We start from the raw sequence: 20,420 nt of genomic DNA, 5'->3' as shown, positions 1-20,420 counted from the left end.
TCAGTATTCCATTGTAATTTTGGTGTACTGAGGGTTGGGGAAATATTTTTGGAGCCAGCACGGGGCTGAGAGTTTGGAGGCTTATTGCCTCAGGACTTTTTCTTTATCTGCGTTGGAGCTTGTCATAAGTGTCTGGAGCTCTAAGTCAGACCTAGTGAGCAGGTTTGCCACCATCAGGCTTCCAGTCACAGGTGAGGTGGGCCCTTGCCCTGTTATTGGATACCGGAAATATTTGGCTTTTCGTTCCCTTGGGGGCTGGCTCGATCTTAGTGCACAGAAATGGGTTCCGGTTCGACAGGCATCTAATTGCTCACGTCGTGCGCCAGTTATTGCAGCCTGCGGCTTGCCTACCGCTGAACACGCCTCATTCAGCCCGGTTAAGGATTTGAGGAAATTCTTAGCAGTGAGGCCCTCTGGGGGGGGATCCACTGTTCATTCATGAAAATGGTCGTCCCTTGGCACGGCATCAGTTTTCCAAGGTAATGCGTAAGGTTATTTCTGCTTGTGGGGTCCCGGCTTATGGTTTTGCACCCCATTCCTTTCGCATTGGTGCTGCTACAACAGCAGCCCATTGGGGGTTGTCGGCCCACAGGATTAAGGACTTGGGCCGGTGGAAGTCTGATGCGTTCAAGGGTTACGTGCGGAAGAGATGTTGAATTATTGTATTGATGTGTGCTTGTTCTCCACCCTGTAGGTCTCGCTCCAGTCCGTATCTGGATTGTGGGGCACAGCATCGTTCACTGGGCTGGCATCAGAGCGAGGCAGTCTGGAAGGGGACCGGATCTTGGCTTCCCACAGCACGTACAGGTGTCGTGGATATCCAGACGGGGAATGCGGTGGAGTGAATTCATCCCACTAATTAAGCGGAGGGTGCTTTCACATGGTCCCCCTTTGGCAATTGTGGTGCAGTTGGGGGAGAATGATATAGCAAAGGTTGATTGCTATACTTTGCGCTCCACAATTCAAAGAGACTTGGGGGAGTTGGTGACCTTAATACCTACCGTTAAAATATTTTGGTCACAATTGCTGCAAAGGAGCAATTGGCAGGGCATTTCTCAACCCAAGGCTGCTGAAAGGGCCAGGAAGCGAATTAATTCCGCAGTGAGCAAAAGGGTAACGGAATTGGGTGGGTTGGTGATTTACAACCCAGATATTACCTTCAAGGCTCTGGCCCTTTACCGCAATGATGGGGTACATCTTTCCGAGCTGGGGAATGATGTCTGGTTGGATGCAGTAATTGAAGGGTTGAAGAATGGGTTGGGATTGTGAGTGGTTGGCGGCGAGCATAAAGGGCTCGATTGGCGGTTAGGCATTGGTTATAAATCTGGTGGAGGAGGGGTTAGGATAGGCTGGGCCTGCCCCTCCATGGTTGCTGCGGAAAGGGAATTCCGTTAAAGGAATCCTGGGGCTTGCCATCTTTTCGTCCAATCCCTGGAATGGGACTAGGGCCGGCAAGCCTTCGGGGAGCAGGCGGGTGAGAGTTGAGGGTCTGTGTCTCAGCTCCAATTCTTCCCCGACTTGCTTTCCCCCGCACTGTCTTTCGGTGGTGCCCGGAAGTCAGTTCTGTCCCCAGGCGGGGGGACAGATAGTCTTAACCAATGCCTAAACAACCACTCACAGTTTGTATTTTAATAAAGTTGTGGCCAAAATCATGCCAAAAATCTTAAACAAAAATTTACGTGTCCGTTGTGAGTTATTTTGGGGGGTGGATTGGGGACCTCAACACGCAACACATAATACACAATAAAAACAAACCTGATAACACCCCCTAACATATTTAAAAAGGTATCAGATGTTAATAAGCCAAAGGCCTAGTTGAAGAGGAATGTTTTTGCCTGGCACCTAAAGGTGCATAATGAAGGTGCCAGACATAGGGAAGAAGAAGAAGAAGAAGAAGAAGAAGAAGAAGAAGAAGAAGAAGAAGAAGAAGAAGAAGAAGAGTAGTTTGGATTTGATATCCTGCTTTATCACTACCCTAAGGAGTCTCAAAGCGGCTTACATTCTCCTTTCCCTTCCTCCCCCACAACAAACATTCTGTGAGGTGAGTGGGGCTGAGAGAATTCAGAGAAGTTTGAGTAGCCCAAGGTCACCCAGCAGCTGCATGTGGAGGAGCGGGGACGCAAACCCGGTTCACCAGATTACAAGACAACCGCTCTTAACCACTACACCAAACTGGCTCTGCTCTGCAGTGGCTCATCTACTGTAGTCTACCATCCTGTTCTTGTAGAGATGAGCAGAAACAATGCACTCTGCTCCAGAAAGTCTGGAGTGGATTGCATCATTCAGTATGGATTCCAGGGACCTGCAGACACCTGCACATGCCCAGGGGCATTTAGCACGCTGAAGCATGGGTAGGAACAAACACCACCTGTTTAGCCTTCTGGGAGTATAGCCTAGAACAACCCTGGCTTCTCCTATGTATTGAGGTTTCTGCGCATGGAAAGAGTGTTCTCCCTGCTACTTGGAGGTCTCTAAATATGGGCTAGGAGCATACACATGGCAGGGAGAGTTTGAATTCCACTTAGGGCAGGACTCTGGCCCATCTTTAATATGAAATCTCACAGATTAACAGGTGTCGCCTGAAGAATTTTACGGAAACTGCAAAATACAGAAACATGACAGGGGAGGGGGAGCGAGCAAAGTCCAGCGTATCACAGCTGGGCAGGAATGATCTCCACTGTGTAGCCATAGAAACTGATCCATTACGGAGGATGTGCTCTTTCCATAGGGGAGAAACAGATATACAGCAGTCTTTTAATTTTACACCAGAGATGGACATGCCTTCTGTCTGTGTATATTTCCTGGCTTTGGATTTTTGCACTGCCTCAATAATGCAATCCTTTAGCCTGTTTAAGGATGATGAGGATCATGCTACCTAATGGCGAAGGTATCATTTTGCTAATACAAGCTAAGCAACAAAGCCAAGAGGCTTTGCTTTTGAGTGCTTACAACAGCATTAGGCAAGCAACAAAAATACGAGGGGAGCACTGTTATCTCTACTCCTAATTTCTCTTGCTTTGATATATAGCAGACCATATGTAATGCTGGTTAAGCCATACTTGGAAGAACTAAAAATGTGCTTAAAGAAAGACTTGCTTAATTACAGATCTAAATCCTGTAACCTTCCCAAGCAGATAAGGTGAAAATTCAGTATTAATCACATCCTTGTTTATTGATATATGCTTTCCTATATTATACAATAGTTAGGAATGATTAACATTTGAAACATATTTAAAACACCTCTAATCTCCCCAGAATCCTGGAAACTGTAGTTTACCCTTACAGAACCATAATTCTCAGCATCCATAATATACTACAGTTCCCAGAATTCTGCATAAAGTTACAGCCTGCTACACAGCCGTCAAAGCATAAAAGAAGGTTATGAAAACATGCAATTGTCACACATTTAATTCCTAGGTCTAACAATGCTATTTGGGTGGCTGGAGTGGTTGGTATGTTGATCTGTGTGATAATCCACAAGCACATCTTTACAAGCTGCCACACCTGGAATGCAATATCCACTCTAATTTTAGAAGAATATTTTGCAAAGCAGCTGCAACAAGCCAATACCAGAGTTGTCCCACTGAGCCTCCTAAAGCTTTGCTGAGCTGACGGGCTCCGGGGCGAGAAGCCAGAGAACTCAGTTCACCCATTTACATGCCATCCCAAAACCACTCTGTGGCAGCCTGCCCATCATTGATCTTACGGTAAGAGGGCAGTTAAACCAGCTATTCACAACATACTCCAATCCCCGCCTCACGCACTGCTAGAGACACTGGCAAGCTTTTAGTAGCATATCAGATACCATTCACAGCTTCAGAGAGTGTCAGCTCGTATCTGTTACACTTAGATTCCAGCTCCGCTTCCAATAGACTTTGAGCCAAGAGGTCTCAGAACAAAACCAGTAAAATAGCCTTCTAATTTTGGAAGAGAACACAAGAGCATGTGTGTGACAGGTTTTCACATCCACGGCACTACAAATACAGATTCTCACAATATTCTCACTGTTGTCCCTGGTAAGCAATGAGGGCAATGAATTCCAGGGCTTTTAGAGCCTAGGACTTGCTGATCAGAAGGTCGGCAGTTTGAATCCCCGCAACAAGGTGAGCTCCCATTGCTCGGTCCCTGCTCCTGCCAACCTAGCAGTTCGAAAGCACGTCAAAGTGCAAGTAGATAAATAGGTACCACTCTGGCGGGAAGGTTAACGGCATTTCCGTGCTCTGCTCTGGTTCGCCAGAAGCGGCTTAGTCATGCTGGCCACATGACCCGGAAGCTGTACGCCGGCTCCCTCGGCCAATAAAGCGAGATGAGCACCGCAACCCCAGAGTCGGTCACGACTGGACCTAATGGTCAGGTGTCCCTTTACCTTTTTACTCACCAGTAGAGAGTACATACCCTCCAACATTTCTCCAGTGAAAATAATAACATCCTAAGTAAAAGCAGGACATCCCAGGAAAAAATCAGAAACTGGTGCAGCTTCTGTAAATCCAGGACTGTCCCTGGAAAATAGGGACAATTGGAGGGTCTGGGAGTACCATCACATTGTCGCACCAGCGCTGGAGGAGGAAAAAACGTAAACACGATAGCAGAGTTTCCAAAAATTAGACGAAAGGCAATTGTACTTAATCCTGCAGAGCTTTACTGGTACTGAAGGCAAATGAGCATAATGGTCACAAATCCAATACAATCAGGATTGGCACAGTCCATAAAAAAATCCAATTGCAGCACTTACAATAAAACTTACAAACTTATCATAAGTCTAAACCTTAACCCTAAGCATACAGAACAGAACACTAGAACAAAGAGACAGAAAGAGAAAGTGAGTTAGGGAGACCCAGGCTCCTCCTGGTCTTACTATTATAGACAGTATTACCGTGTTTTTCGCCCTATAGGACGCACCGGCCTATAGGACGCATCTAGAGTTTTGGGGGGGAAATAAAGGAAAAAAAATTTATTCCCCTCCCCCAGGCACGGGGCTAGGGCAGGGAAGCCCGAGCTTCCCCCTCCCCCAGCCCCCAGAACGGGTCCCTGAGCACAGCTTCGGCATCGCTCTGGGAGCTTGCCGGGCTGGGGGGATAGCTTCCTGAAGCCTGGAGAGCGAGAGGGGTCGGTGCGCACCGACCCCTCTCGCTCTCCAGGCTTCAGCGAAAGCCTGCATTCGCCCCATAGGATGCACACACATTTCCCCTTCATTTTTGGAGGGGAAAAAGTGCATCCTATAGGGCGAAAAATACGGTACTTTGTCAGAAAGATAACAGAACCAGTTTAAACCAGCTGCACTCAGCTTCCCAGAAGAAATAACCCAAACAAGAACCTTCTGCCTGTTTCATTCACACAGAAAGAAAGCCTTCTTTCACAAAGAGAAGAAACCTTCCAGAACCCTCTTGAACTAATTAGAATAGGAAAGATCTCTACACATCAGATCAATACTTTCTGCACTAAGAAATGCAAACTGACACACCTTTCCCTCTTCCACCCATGGAAGCCACTTTGTGCTGGCACTCACAGCACTTTTTCAAGACATGAGTACTCATATGAGCACCTCATTTCCCTATATACAAACATATGCTGCTCACATTGGATTCCACAGTACGCATAACATTGCATTTTAACAAGAAGAACAATAACAAGACCCCATTAATGCTCCACAGCTCCAAAGAAAGTGTCTGGTAACCAATGTTAACCTGCTGGCATCTCATTTTTCACCAAGAAAAGCACTGCTTGTTTCAATCTCCAGAATCATTTAAAGGTGGAGATGAATTTCGGCGTTTGAATCCTATTGCATCAATTAGCATATGTAAAAGTTTATTTTTTATTTTTACAAGGTAACATTGTTGGCATTTCATCTATATGGTACATCTCGATCAAAACAAATCAATAATTTAACTGCACCAAGGAGGTATGAAACTCCTGATGTAGCCTGACAGGGGGAAAGAATGGCTGAATATGAGAGAATGAGGTTGTTTTGAAAGCACTGTTTCAAGCATAATTAATGGAAGATGATAAGATAGATCTCAACAAACTCCAGAAATATACAGATTTTCAACTGCACTTTCTGTGTCTGGTAAGAATTGTTTCCAGTCATCTGGGTGGATTAGTCGAATGTCAGAAATGCATCTAATCAGGACTGGAAAGAGCCTGGGTTATTTCAGTGCCGATGGCTAAATCAGATGCCCAAATTTCAGACTTTTGAGATGCCCCAAATATCAGTTTGGACCTAGTTTGGACAGCAGGGTAAACAAAAAACAAAAACCCTTGTGTTTCCAAACTGCACTGTGAGGAAATTTCCTCTGCTTCAGCTATCCTTTGGTGAGAATGAAACCAAAGAGTTTGAGGGAACACCAAACTACTCCATAAAAGGCAGCCTTCGCTAACTTGATGTCCTCTAGATAATATGGATTCCATCTTCCATTATCTCTGACCATGGGCCCTAATAGGTGGGGTTGATTGGAGCTGTAGTCCACAACCTCTGGAGAACATTGAGTTAGCAAAGGCTGCAAGAAAAGCCACCTTTTTGGCAATAAGCTGCTTCTCTACATTTAAGCTTTTGCAAATTCTTCTCCATTTCCTTTCCATTCTTCATACTGAAAGAAAATCCTTGGGGGTGTACTGGAGGAAAAACAGCAGTAGTTGTGGTTGTGTGGTTGTGTTTAAAGGCTGAAATTGGGGTGAAGGCCATAAGCTATGTAAGGTGGCGGCTTAACCTTCAATTTTGTGCTTCCTTCCTTCCCCCGTAAACATGGGCTGAAGTAGACTATTAGTCCCACATAATTCAGTTGTATTTGCTTCATGGACAATATGTTAAGATTGCAAAGGAGTAAGCCTCACTAGAACACAGAAGTGCCCTTCATGCATACACAATTGGATGGGAGAAGGCCACTTGCTGCCACAGAAAACCACAGAAAAAGACATCAGTTTACATCCATAATCACAGCAAATGTGTGGATGGCAGGGTTGGAAAAGGAGTAACAGCCCCTTCCATTGCCAGTTCAATGGAAGGGGCTGTTACTCCTTTTCCAACCCTGCCATCCACACATTTGCTGTGATTATGGATGTAAACTGATGTCTTTTTCTGTGGTTTTCTGTGGCAGCAAGTGGCCTTCTCCCATCCAATTGTGTATGCTGCATTCAGGCTACACCTCTTTTTGCTCCACTGTTTGTAACTATATATACCAGTATTACTTTGTTTAAAAAAGCACATACCGACTGTGAAATTTATGGCATTGTTGAGCCACTAGGTGGCACATAAGTTTCTCTTTGTCTAAAAAAAAGACCAAGACCAAAATCATAGAGAAGTCTCTCTAAGCCTCATTGCTTCTTTCCACATTTTCCTTTTCCTTAACAGTACAGTCTTTAACCATGTTTACTCAGATATTAATTCCATGGAGTACAATGGGAGTTACTCCTGTGTAGATGTATATTTGGAACTTTACCTAACAATCCAATGCACACTAGGATTTCTCAGCAGGACTGGAAGATATTAAAAGGGATTATTACTGTCAGAAAGTTCTTCTTAATGTTTAATCTCCTTTCTTGTAACATTGGTTCAAGTCCTACAATCCGGAGCAGGGGAAAACAAGCTCACTCCCTCTTCCATGTGACAATGCTTCAGATATTTGAAGATGGTTATCGTATCACATCACCTTGCCAACAAAGGTCCGTATAGTAAAAGCTATGGTTTTCCCAGTAGTGATGTATGGAAGTGAGAGCTGGACCATAAAGAAGGCTAATCACCGAAGAATTGATGCTTTTGAATTATGGTGCTGGAGGAGACTCTTGAGAGTCCCATGGACTACAAGAAGATCAAACCTCTCCATTCTGAAGGAAATCAGCCCTGAGTGCTTACTGGAAGGACAGATCATGAAGCTGAGGCTCCAATACTTTGGCCACCTCATGAGAAGAGAAGACTCCCTGGAAAAGACCCTGATGTTGGGAAAGATGGAGGGCACAAGGAGAAGGGGACGACAGAGGACGAGATGGTTGGATAGTGTTCTCGAAGCTACCAGCATGAGTTTGACCAAACTGCGGGAGGCAGTGGAAGACAGGAGTGCCTGGCGTGTTCTGGTCCACAGGGTCACGAAGAGTCGGACACAACTAAATGACTAAACAACAACAACAAATCATATCTCCTCTCAGTCTTGTCTTTTCAAGGCTAAACAGCTCCTTGAACAGTTCCTCATAAGGCTTGGTTTCCAGACCCTCCTCCTCCTCCTCCTCCTCCTCCTCCTCCTCCTCCTCCTCCTCCTCCATCATCGCATTCAACTCAGCATATGGGGATGAGTGATTTTATCCCCAAATTTCCCACCACAGCAGGTCTCTGTTTCCCCACAATTTTAACTTCCAGCTGCTTAACTAGACATGGTCCCAGGCTGCAATGTCAACCCACTGGGATTTGACCACTTTGGGTAAGAAATGTGTTCAAATGGACACATGTCCAAGTACTTCACTTAACAAATATTTCCAGTGACAAAGCCAGTTGCGTTTGGCCTACTGCTCTGTTGAACGCAGCAGCAGTGAAACAAATTCGCCACCATAAGAAGTGGCAGCAATTGAATAATGGAAACAATGAGATCACAGAGAGAGTGTGGATTTCCCTTGCTTGGCTATAAATGAAGCTGATTGTATTCTGTAGGTCCTCTCTGCCTGCCCGCCCCGGATGGGTTTCCTTTTTTATTTTTTTGCACTATGCACACTCAGGGAGAATGAGCCCCTGCCCCTGCTTTTCATAGCATGGGGTCAAGTTAGTTTGAGAAAAGTACCAAATAAGGGCTCATTCACCCCAACGGTGGGATGCTATGGCCAACCTGATGCCTTGTTAGGATCCCGAGTTCAGCAATAACCGCATGATCCAGGCATGTATTTCTTAGACTTCTGTACGCCAAATTTTAAGAATCCAAAGTTCACCTGGTTGGCGTAGGCAGGTCACTCGCTCTCAGCCTAAACTATCTACAGTGGCACCTCAGGTTAAGTACTTAATTCATTCCGGAGGTCCGTTCTTAACCGGAAACTGTTCTTAACCTGAAGCACCACTTTAGCTAATGGGGCCTCCTGCTGCTGCTGCGCTGCCGCTGCACGATTTCTGTTCTCATCCTGAAGCAAAGTTCTTAACCCAAGGTAATATTTCTGGGTTAGCGGAGTCTGTAAACTGAAGTGTATGTAACCTGAAGCGTATGTAACCCAAGGTACCACTGTATCAGGAAGCAGGCCAAACAAACACACCGGTCATCTGTATACACTAAAACATGCTATAGGAATAATTAATAGGACAATGAAATAATTTGGAATAAATTATCTTCTATATTTACCATAAAGTATTATTATTATAATTTTTTTTTTTTGGGGGGGTGTTTATGACTGCAGGCAGAGAAGCAGAGGACCTTTCCACAAATTGCAGAAGGGTATGGTGCTAGTAGCTGGGGAAATACATTTGTATTTAATATCTTTGCCTCCTGAATAACATGTGGGGTGGGGCATTCCAAAGAACAGGTGCCACCACAGAGAAGGCCTGCTTCCGTACTTCCATAGGGCAGGGGTTGCCAATCTTTTTGGATCAATGGGCACATTTGCATACCAGAGGAACTGCCACGGGCATCTTACACACTGCAACTAATCACACACTGAATTTTACTGGCTACAATAGAATTGCTCCTTTCATGCCTAATTTGGGGAGGGAGGAGGAGCCTTGTAGGCACCAGCGAAGACCCCACTCAACATCCAAAAAACCGAAGTGCTGCATCAACATGTACAAAATAACTCCTCTGCAGCACCACAAATCTAACTCAATGGTGTAACACTGGAAAATGTCAATCACTTCTCCCACCTAGGCACTTATCTTTCCACAAGGGCCAACACTGATGCTGAAATCCAGCATCGCCTGAGCTCTGCGAGTCCGGCTTTCTCCCGATTGAAGTGCAGAGTGTTTGAGGACCGGGACATTCACAGGGAAACCAAAATGCTTGTTTACAAAGCTACAGTGGTACCTCGGGTTACAGACGCTTCAGGTTACATATGCTTCAGGTTACAGACTCCACTAACCCAGAAATATTACCTCGGGTTAAGAACTTTGCTTCAGGATGAGAACAGAAATCGTGCTCCGGCAGCGCGGCAGCAGCAGGAGGCCCCATTAGCTAAAGTGGTGCTTCAGGTTAAGAACAGTTTCAGGTTAAGAATGGACCTCCGGAACGAATTAAGTACTTAACCTGAGGTACCACTGTATTGTACTACCAACCTTACTATATGCTTCTGAAACATGGACCACTTATAAACGCCATCTCCAACTCCTCAAAAGATTCCATCAACGGTGTCTCCAAAATTTTTTACACATCACTTGGGAAGACAGGCGAACTAATATCAGTGTACTGGAAGAAGCAAAGACCACCAGTGTTGAAGCAATGATTCTTCAACATCAACTTTGTTGGACTGGTCATGTTGTGCGGATGCCTGATGATCATCTTCCAAAGCAACCAGTCTATACCAAACTTAAAAATGGGAAGCGTAATGCTGGTGGTCAACAAAAGAGGTTTAAAGACTGTCTCAAGGCAAATCTAAAAAAAATGTAGTATAAATGCTGACAACTGGGAAACACTGGCTGGCGAGCGCTCCAGTTGGAGAACAGCCTTTACCAAAGGTGTCATAGGCTTTGAAGACACTCAAACTCAGGATGCAAGGGAGAAACGTGCTAAGAGGAAGGTACGCTTGGCAAATCCACACCGTGATCAACTCCCGCTCAGAAACCAATGTCCCCACTGTGGAAGGACATGTGGATCCAGAACTGGCCTCCACAGTCACTTACGGACTCATTGTTAAAACCGTGTTTATGGAAGACAATCTTAGTCGGCTATGAGTGATCATCACGATGAGAATCCTTGGTATAGGGGAAAGCTGTCCTTGAAAATGTCAATTGAAACATGAAATGGGAAGAAGAAGAAGAAGGAGGAGGAGGAGGAGGAGGAGGAGGAGGAGGAGGAGGAGAGAGAGCCCTGGTGTTTTTCGGTCTTAGTTTGAAATGGTTGAAAACCGTGATGTATTTATTTTCTCGGTGAAAGAGAAAATGAGGCTGGGAACAAATAGGGCAGAATAATGTGGAATGGGAAAATGAGAGAACGAAGACTAATAAATTCTTAAGCACGGCACATTGGCTATTTCACAAGTGCTGCTTGTATTAGCAGTGGCTTTTCTCATCCCACATGTCTACAATCCAAATGCATAACAAATACGAAAATGATTGTCAAACGTCAGAAGCTACTTCCATATCTGGTGATTTATTTGATCTAATTGCATATATTATGATAAAAGCCGCAAAGCAATTTTCGAAATATAGGGCTACCATATGTCTTGGATTTCCATTGGAATTTGTCTTGGTGGAATTTCTTGGAAAAGCCAGGTGTATGGCAACCTAAAAAAAATTCATGGAGATTTTGCAAAACGAAGAAGAAGAAGAAGAAGAAGAAGAAGAAGAAGAAGAAGAAGAAGAAAGCTCAACAACTATGCCCCCCTCCCCTCCCCGCCCCCAAATCTCAACAGCTTGGCCAAAAGAAAATCTCAACAACTTTTGTATCCAGATGATCACTTTTTGAAATATGGCAACCCTAAATACAGCAAAACATGGTAAAAACACATCAATCCAATACGCAATAGCAGCAACTGTAAAACAAAACAAACAACCCCCCCCCACAGTTATTCAATCCAGGTTTTAGTGTAACAACAATGTCATTAAAGCTGCCCACATGCCCAGGGGAGCAGAAAAACTTTACCTGGCGCCAAAATGACAGTCAAGTTGGCACCAGGCATGCCTCCCTAAGGACAGCATTCCAAAGACAGTCGCTATTCTTTAATCACCACACCCTGTGCTTCTTTTTGAGGTGGTAGACAAAACAGGGGACATTAATTGTGCGACAAAGCAAATAACAAAGTATCAGATTGAGAGCATAATAGAGAAAATAATGAAAGTGCAACTAGATTTAGAACTTGCTTTGTTTTTCATTGACTAACACAACAAAATATACAGCAAAGAGAATCAATATTTCATATAACTATAGCCACAAGAATATGCTACACACGGTACTGTGAAAAGATTCAGTTCCCAGTATTAATAGAACGAGAGGCAAACATATATGAGCACACCACAGAAATGACCAAGCTTACAAGAGTAAAGAGAAACAGTAAAAGAAAAAAGGGAGAAACCTGATAGATTTGCACAACCTTGGAGTTTATTCATCCATTATTGGGACAGTAGATACATTCATCACATGATCATTTGACATGCTGCTTTAGATTAGATCAAAATGTTTTCTACAACAGCGCAATTGCAAAGTGGTATAAGTTTTATGTATTTTTTTTATCAAGGTCTTATATAATATGAAGTTGGGCATTGTATAAAATCATATAAATATATGGATTAAAAATGAAATAATGAACATATGAAAATGGGTCTCTTCTGCTTTCTCACCTACTTTCCTGACATGCAAAGAGCATTCTTAACACCCCTTGTGAAACTGCCCACTATTGAATAGTGAGATGGGGTAAGAGTTCAAAAGGAGGGAGTTTGAAAGAAAACCTCCTACCCCTCAAATACGGCAGATCCTACTCAGCGCGAGCAAAGCCCCTTTTGAGCTTGCTCTGACTTACATTGGCACTCATTCCTAACCTCTACCATGTTTAGATCAGAGATTGTTGGGCTTGATTTAAAGCTTCATGATTCCAGATCGCAAGTGATGGGAGGCCTGTTTAGGTTGGTTTAATCTGAATATTGGGACGCAGGTGGCGCTGTGGGTTAAACCACAGAGCCTAGGACTTGCCGATCAGAAGGTCGGCGGTTTGAATCCCTGTGACGGAGTGAGCTCCCGTTGCTCGGTCCCAGCTCCTGCCCACCTAGCAGTTCGAAAGCACATCAAAGTGCAAGTAGATAAATAGGTACTGCTCCGGCGGGAAGGTAAACGGCATTTCCGTGCACTGCTCTGGTTCGCCAGAAGCGGCTTAGTCATGCTGGCCACATAACCCGGAAGCTGTACGCTGGCTCCCTTGGCCAATAAAGCGAGATGAGCGCCGCAACCCCAGAGTCGGTCACGACTCGACCTAATGGTCAGGGGTCCCTTTACCTTTAATCTGAATATTGCTGACCTCTTGAATCAGTTTGAAAGTACACTTCTAGTTACATGGGCTGACTTTTCTGCCATCCTCTCCCTCCTACCACATACAAATTGATTTAGATTATTATACATCAACATTTCTTTTTTAAAAAATGAGCAGCAACAAAATTTTGAAAAGCAGCAACAACAAATGCACATGAAGTGAAATAAAAACTTCACTGAACACAAACCACCAGAACTTTAAAGCACCAAGGAAGATGAACAACAACAACAACACAGCAGTATTACCAATCACCAAATTAGACAAGGCATATAGAAACCTGTCCAACCAATAAAGCTTTCATGACCAAAGAGCAAACCTGATAGGCCACCTTGGGAAGTGAATCCCACAGTTAGGGTGCCAACTCCAAAAAGGCCCCGCCATATTGTTGCCAGCTGTCATCTGACAATCTTAGAACACACAGGGTTAGGAGATCTTAAATATTCTGCGTTGTATCTAGTGCAGAGCTGTAGCTAGTCCAGATACCGCCCCCTAGCCACGAACAAATTAGCTATTCTTTCTGCCTCTCCTCCAACCCTGCCCCCCTCTACCCATTCAATTCACCCTCTATTTGAAACCATTTCTTATGAGGCAATAATTGATATTTATGGACATATATTTTAGCCTATTTTGCACCTTCCCATTGCCTGTGCAATGGGAGCCCACCTCAGCACCCCCTAGTTACAGCCCTGACCTAGACTAACTTGCATTCATTAATTTCAACTGAGTAAAACCCAGTTAAATGCAACCTTTAGTTTTTGGGCCCCCTGTTACAGTTAACAAACACACCAGAGCTAGGTAGTGTCAGATATCCAGTAGTGCCTTAAACTGCAAGATTGCTGATTAAATTCATCACCTCAAACTGCCGTCTTCTGAACAATCAGCTAAATCCTTGATTGATTGCTCAAGTAATTGAATCAGCAGCGATATAAATTTTGTGCCCCTGTATTTCATTACATGCAGACAAACCCTGGTGACTTGAAAGCAGGATTAGGGCCTAAAGATGTAAAAAAAGACCCTACCTATGGATGTTTCCTTCAAGGTTTTTCACCTTCAGCTCATCCTCTTCTGACTGCCTCTTCCTGGCTTCTTCTTCTGCTGGTGAACCGGCAGGAATTCCTTGCAGCAACCATTTTTCACGGAGTGCTTTTGACTAGGGTGGAAGATGATGGGGGGGAAAGCACACACGGTGAGACATTAAGAGACTTCTCCTCTTAAATATTTGATAGCTGTCTTGAAGACACGGATTTAGCACTTTCAGCACGACACACACGGAACATTCTGGATCCATCCTCAAGGACTGGTTCATATCTCAACCTGGGTGTCACATGTACTCTATGTAGTAAATAGGTAACTGAATTGTTAAAGGGTAAAGGGACCCAGACCATTAGGTCCAGTCATGACTGACTCTGGGGTTGCGGCTCTCATCTCGCTTTATTGGCCGAGGGAGCCGGCGTATAGCTTCCGGGTCATGTGGCCAGCATGACTAAGCCGCTTCTGGCGAACCAGAGCAGCGCACGGAAACATCGTTTACCTTCCCGCCGGAGCAGTACTTATTTATCTACTTGCACTTTGACGTGCTTTCGAACTGCTAGGTTGGCAGGAGCAGGGACCGAGCAACAGGAGCTCACCCCGTCACAGGGATTCGAACCGCCGATCTTCTGATCGGCAAGTCCTAGGCTCTGTGGTTTAACCCACAACGCCACCCGCGTCCCAGGACAACTGAATTATTAACTAGCAGTAATTTTGATTTGCTGCTGTAAGTGGCAATCAATCGGACAACGATTGAAATTCTACACAAGGGTGGAATTCGATGTTGTACTACTTTTAAAATAGTTCATTTGGTCCTCGTTGTGTGACGTTCTGAGAGTTCTCCTGACCTCCACAAATGATTGGGGGTGAGTGGGAATGTAGACGCAGTATACCTGAAAGAGCGTCTCCACCCCCATCATCCAGCCCGGACACTGAGGTCCAGCTCCAGAGGGCCTTCTGGTGTTTCCCTCAATGCGAGAAGTGAAGCTACAGGGAACCAGGCAGAGGGCCTTCTCGGTAGTGGCACCCTATCCGTGGAACGCCTTCTCATCAGATGTCAAGGAAATAAACAACTACCTATGATTTTTAGAAGACACCTGAATGCAGCCCTGTTTAGGGAAGTTTTTAATGTTTGATGTTTTATTGCTTTTTTATTATTACAGTGGAACCTTGGTTCTCAAACTTAATCCGTTCTGGAAGTCCGTTCAGCTCCCAAAATGCTTGAAAATAAAGGTGCGGCTATGATTGGCGCAGGCACCCCGGAAACAATAGCCGGCAACCACATTGGACGGTCAGCTTCCGAAAAACGTTCGAAAACTGGAATACTTACTTCCGTGTTTTTGGCGTTTGGGAGCCAATTTGTTTGTCAACTAAGCCGTTCGAGAACCAAGGTTCCACTGTATTAATATTCTGTTGGGAGCCGCCCAGAGTGGCTGGGGAAACCCAGCCAGATGGGCGGAGTATAAATAATAAATTATTATTATAGACAAAGAGAGGTAGGGAAGCTGCGGTTTGGCTACATAGTGGGAATAGTGTTGGCTTCCGCACTACTTTGTTTCTTAATAACAAAAGGTGCATCTGTCAGGATACACAAACTTTCCCCTTTCTCACTCACCATACGCCATTGCTGCAGATACTTTTCTCACTGCCTGGATGGGATCAGGTATCCAAAGTGAGCCGCATGACGGGCTGACATGTCACACACATGCCACATGGCTTGTGCACGTCACTGTGGGATTCTGAGGAGGCCTAGTCCCCTCCTTGAAAATTTTGGAGGGGCCCTCGGTCCCCCCCCCCCCCCAGGATGGCACCCGAGAAAGAAACCTGATGTGAGAGAGCAGGACCAAGCAACATTGGGAGAGGTTCAATGTCCAGCTCTCCTCACTCATGTAGAGTTTCATTGTCAAAGTTAGCTTCTCTTTATACATGAACAGGACAGATGTGTCATGTGTGAATATGACTTTGTTCTTCTGCAACACATGTCCTTCAATGAGGGGAAGGATTAATAAATTGGCAATTCTGGCTTCTAATTCTTCCAGTCCTAAATTCAGTTCACCACATTTCTGCAACTGTTTGCCAGCATATTAGTTTGTATTTCTCCCAATCTACAGTGGTACCTTGGGTTACATACGCTTCAGGTTACATATGCTTTAGGTTACAGACTCTGCTAACCCAGAAATATTACCTCGGGTTAAGAACTTTGCTTCAGGATGAGAACAGAAATCATGCAGCGGTGGCCCCATTAGCTAAAGTGGTGCTTCAGGTTAAGAACAGTTTCAGGTTAAGAACGGACCTCCAGAACGAATTAAGTTCTTAACCCGAGGTACCACTGTACATGTTTTGCAAGCAATTCCCCCTAATTTATTGCATTTATGTTATTTTAACACACACACACACACACACACTTTGAAGCACATATGTCCCCAATATATGCATTTTTAAAATGGGAGAACTGTATCACAAAATTTGGAAACACGAGTGTCAAAGGATAGCTTTGTTTCTGTTTGCGTATTGTTCTGGAAAGTGGCAACTTTGAAGGTTTGCATTAAAATGAAAGTAAACTGGTTTTCTCCCCCATCCCTAAGTAAGGGCAGGATGCTATCTGCTCATGGCAGGTCATCTTTGTATTAAAGGCAAGCCATTATCTGAAGGCACTAACAAGAGTTTCTAAAACAGACCATGCTGAAAGAGCAGAACTAGCTTGTGCAGATAGACGGAAGGAATCTACCTGCTTAGAGAAGCCTCTCAAACAAGATCAAATCAACACAAGAATGAAGTCATGCTGAAGGGTTCTTGTTTGTCCTTCCTCCACAGTTGACAAAGAGATGTTGAGTTGTGTCTTGTGGACTGGTCTCCAGCCAGGTCCACCCACCAGCTGCTGTTGTTTACAGAGTATCTAACAGAATCATTGCTGAGAAGCTAAATTGGCTGTTAGTAGCTCCTGGCAGAGCAATAAAGTGATGAGCTGCTCTATCAGTGATAATCTCCCGGGCATCAGCAACTGACTGTATGGCCCTGACTCTCTCGGGAAAACAATGGCTTGCTGATCTGGATGCAGACCGAGTCACAGGTGTCAATGAATTTTGTTACTTTAGTCCTGGAAAAAAAAGCCATAGTTTTGGCTCATCTTTTTATTTTAAAAGTGAAGATTGGGGGGAAAGGGTATGATGGCAGTAGTTTGGTTCATCTTCCAACACAAACAACTTTAAAAGAATGGTAAAATAGATTTCTACTCAACTATTTCTAACCTGAATTTTTCTAAGAATTCATTTCCCCCACCAACAATGTATTTTCCCCCTTAACAAGGTATTTTTTCAAGGAGGTCTCAATGCACCAGCTTATGCTATCATTCTGGTTTATGACAGGTTGATTATCAAATCCAGATGTTCAAAGATACAGTATTTGTTCATGGAAAAGCACACTTAAAAACAGTTAAGTGGTTGCAGATAAGCCAATATGGAGCAAAGCTTCTGAAAGACTGAACCTGGGCGTTCATTTCTGAAGCTATTAAACCTTAGCCAAAAATTAATTAATACAGCTGTGCACTCCCCAATTCTAATGCTGATAATTTTGTGGGTAGTGTATTTTGGAGAAGAGCTGTGGAGACCGACAGTATTAGTTTTATTTTCAAAGATATAAGGAGAGCATCACAGAAGCAAGCGGTTCTTGTCAACAGGCAGGTAAAACCCATTGTTCCTGAATCAAATTTGCAAAGGGGGCTCTTGAACTTCAAGGTGCTTTGCAGCCAACTCATTGCTCTCTGTGTTCCTAGCTCAAATTGCAAAATGGAGCCCAAAGAATTATCTGCCCTTTCCATGAGCTCTAGCTAAAGGTGTTCCTTTCCAGAGGCATGACAGAGAATACCCAGCCATCAAGGAACATTCCTTTAATTCTGCCCAGACTACCCAAGGATGCAATACCAACTAATTCTAACTGATGGTTAGCAAGCAATCGGCTTAATAAATAAAAGATCACTCAGTATCTTCTGCCAGAGCTGCTCTGGTTACCAACATGTGACTGGGCCAGGTTCAAAGTTATTGTGTTAATTCACAAAACTCTGAACAACTTGGCCCCCACGGTACTTTAAGGACCTTCTGATTCTTTACATGCTCTGCCTCAACCGGCAAGGCCTTTTGATGTTGCAATTTTCGGTGGTCCCATATCCCCTTGAGGGATGACACCTTAGTGTGGCAGGCCTTCCCTGTGGAACTCCTGGCCAGTAGAGGTTCAGCCATCCTTGCTCATTTTCAGCTATCTTATAAAATTTGATGTGTTTCTATTGCAATCCTCTGTTTTTTGTCTGCTTACCACCTTGAGATATTTTACATGAAAGGGTGGTTTAGAAATATTTAAATAAACTAAATAGCAGTGCTGGTCCCAATGTAGAGAAATGAAGTTTCGGGGGGGGGGACTCCAAAAAATTCAGGAAAAATTTGGGTCCCCCCATTTCCTACCTCGTGAAGCCTTGTGTCAGGGAACTGCCATCGGAGCCTAGAGTGGAGGTAAGGCTCCCTAACGATGCAGGAGAAGGGACCAGCAGGGAGAGAGAGCAAACTTCCTTTGAGGAAGGAAATAGGAGGGACACCAGGAAGCAAGGGGGGACTGCGGAGAGAGGGCTCCGAGACTCTTCCACAGAGAGCAGCGGGGAGAGCCCAGGACCTCCGTTGGGCACGCCCACTCTGCGCAGGAGACTTCCGCGCAGAGAGGCTAGGAGGAGACTTGGGGTCAAAGAGTTTTTATGTTGGAAGAAGTTCAGAAAACGCCCACTGACGGATTCTGCCAGCGACTGACACAGCCATGGAGAAAGGGCTGTCCAGCCAGGGAAAGGTTTAGCCAGGCAACGTTGCCTAGAGCTGCAGCACCCTTTACGCACAAGCAACCCCCAATTCCCTTTACACCTTGTTTTGTTTCTTTCTGGAAAACTGGAAAACTTGAAAAACATTGAATTATGAACTATTTTCTTTTGGAACAGTGAACAAAATGCTTAAGGCAAGGTGTTCATATATATTTTTGTCCTCTAAAATTATTTCTAAAACCGTGTAACAGTTTCAAAAAACTTATATACTGGTTTTTTTAACCCATCTCTAACTGGTTTACTGGTTGAATCCCCGGGACGGGGTGAGCTCCTGTTGCTTGGTCCCTGCTCCTGCCAACCTAGCAGTTCGAGAGCACGTCAAAGTGCAAGTAGATAAATAGGTACCACTCTGGCGGGAAGGTAAACGGCATTTCCCTGTGCTGCTCTGGTTCGCCAGAAGCAGCTTAGTCATGCTGGCCACATGACCCAGAAGCTGTATGCTGGCTCCCTCGGCCAATAAAGCGAGATGAGCGCCACAACCCCAGAGTCAGCCACGACTGGACCTAATGGTTAGGGATCCCTTTACCTTTACCTTTCACTGGTTTACAAAAAGAGTGGGAATTATTTAGGACTATGTATCAGATGGCAAACCTAGACAGCGTCTTAAAAAGCAGAGACATCACCTTGCCAACAAAGGTCCGTATAGTAAAAGCTATGGTTTTCCCAGTAGTGATGTATGGAAGTGAAAGCTGGACCATAAAGAAGGCTGATCGCCGAAGAATTGATGCTTTTGAATTATGGTGCTGGAGGAGACTCTTGAGAGTCCCATGGACTGCAAGAAGATCAAACCTCTCCATTCTGAAGTAAATCAGCCCTGAGTGCTCACTGGAAGGACATATCCTGAAACTGAGACTCCAATACTTTGGCCACCTCATGAGAAGAGAAGACTCCCTGGAAAAGACCCTGATGTTGGAAAGATGGAGGGCACAAGGAGAAGGGGACGACAGAGGATGAGATGGTTGGATAGTGTTCTCGAAGCTACCAGTATGAGTTTGACTAAACTGCGGGAGGCAGTGGAAGACAGGAGTGCCTTGCGTGCTGTGGTCCATTGGGTCACGAAGAGTCGGACACGACTAAACGACTAAACAACAACAACAATCAGACCATTACATTTTCTGTACACTGAGGCCAAGCAAGCCCTGAGGTGTACAATGAATTCTATGGAATTCAAAGACAGGAAAATACAATATATAAAAGAAGCCGTAAAAAATGCAACTAAAAACCAGACAACATTTAGCACAGCATGTTAAATTGCCACGATAGGCAGAAAAACCATTAAGAATCTCAGCAAGTAGTCCATGCTGCCGGGGGGGTGGGGGTGGGGGTGGAGTTTGGGAACCACTCATCTAATGGGACATCTTACAAAGACATATCATAGAAACTCATATACTGTCACCCCAGGTTT

At 44.6% G+C, this 20,420-nt stretch overlaps 1 protein-coding gene across 1 annotated transcript in view; it reads right to left on the bottom strand.

Moving 5' to 3' along the window:
• Positions 1-20,420, bottom strand: part of LOC128405292 (paralemmin-2-like) — a 113,346-nt gene that overhangs the window by 43,855 nt on the left and 49,071 nt on the right. Inside the window, exon 3 of the mRNA XM_053371795.1 lies at positions 14,151-14,281. Coding sequence (XP_053227770.1) covers positions 14,151-14,281 — 131 coding nt within the window. The remainder of the gene's footprint in view (positions 1-14,150; positions 14,282-20,420) is intronic.

This window comes from Podarcis raffonei, chromosome 17 (assembly GCF_027172205.1).
Source record: "Podarcis raffonei isolate rPodRaf1 chromosome 17, rPodRaf1.pri, whole genome shotgun sequence".
NCBI classification, from domain to species: Eukaryota; Metazoa; Chordata; class Lepidosauria; order Squamata; family Lacertidae; genus Podarcis; species Podarcis raffonei.
The sequence above is the reverse complement of the archived record's forward strand: the minus strand, read 5'-3'. Positions and strand labels throughout refer to the sequence as shown.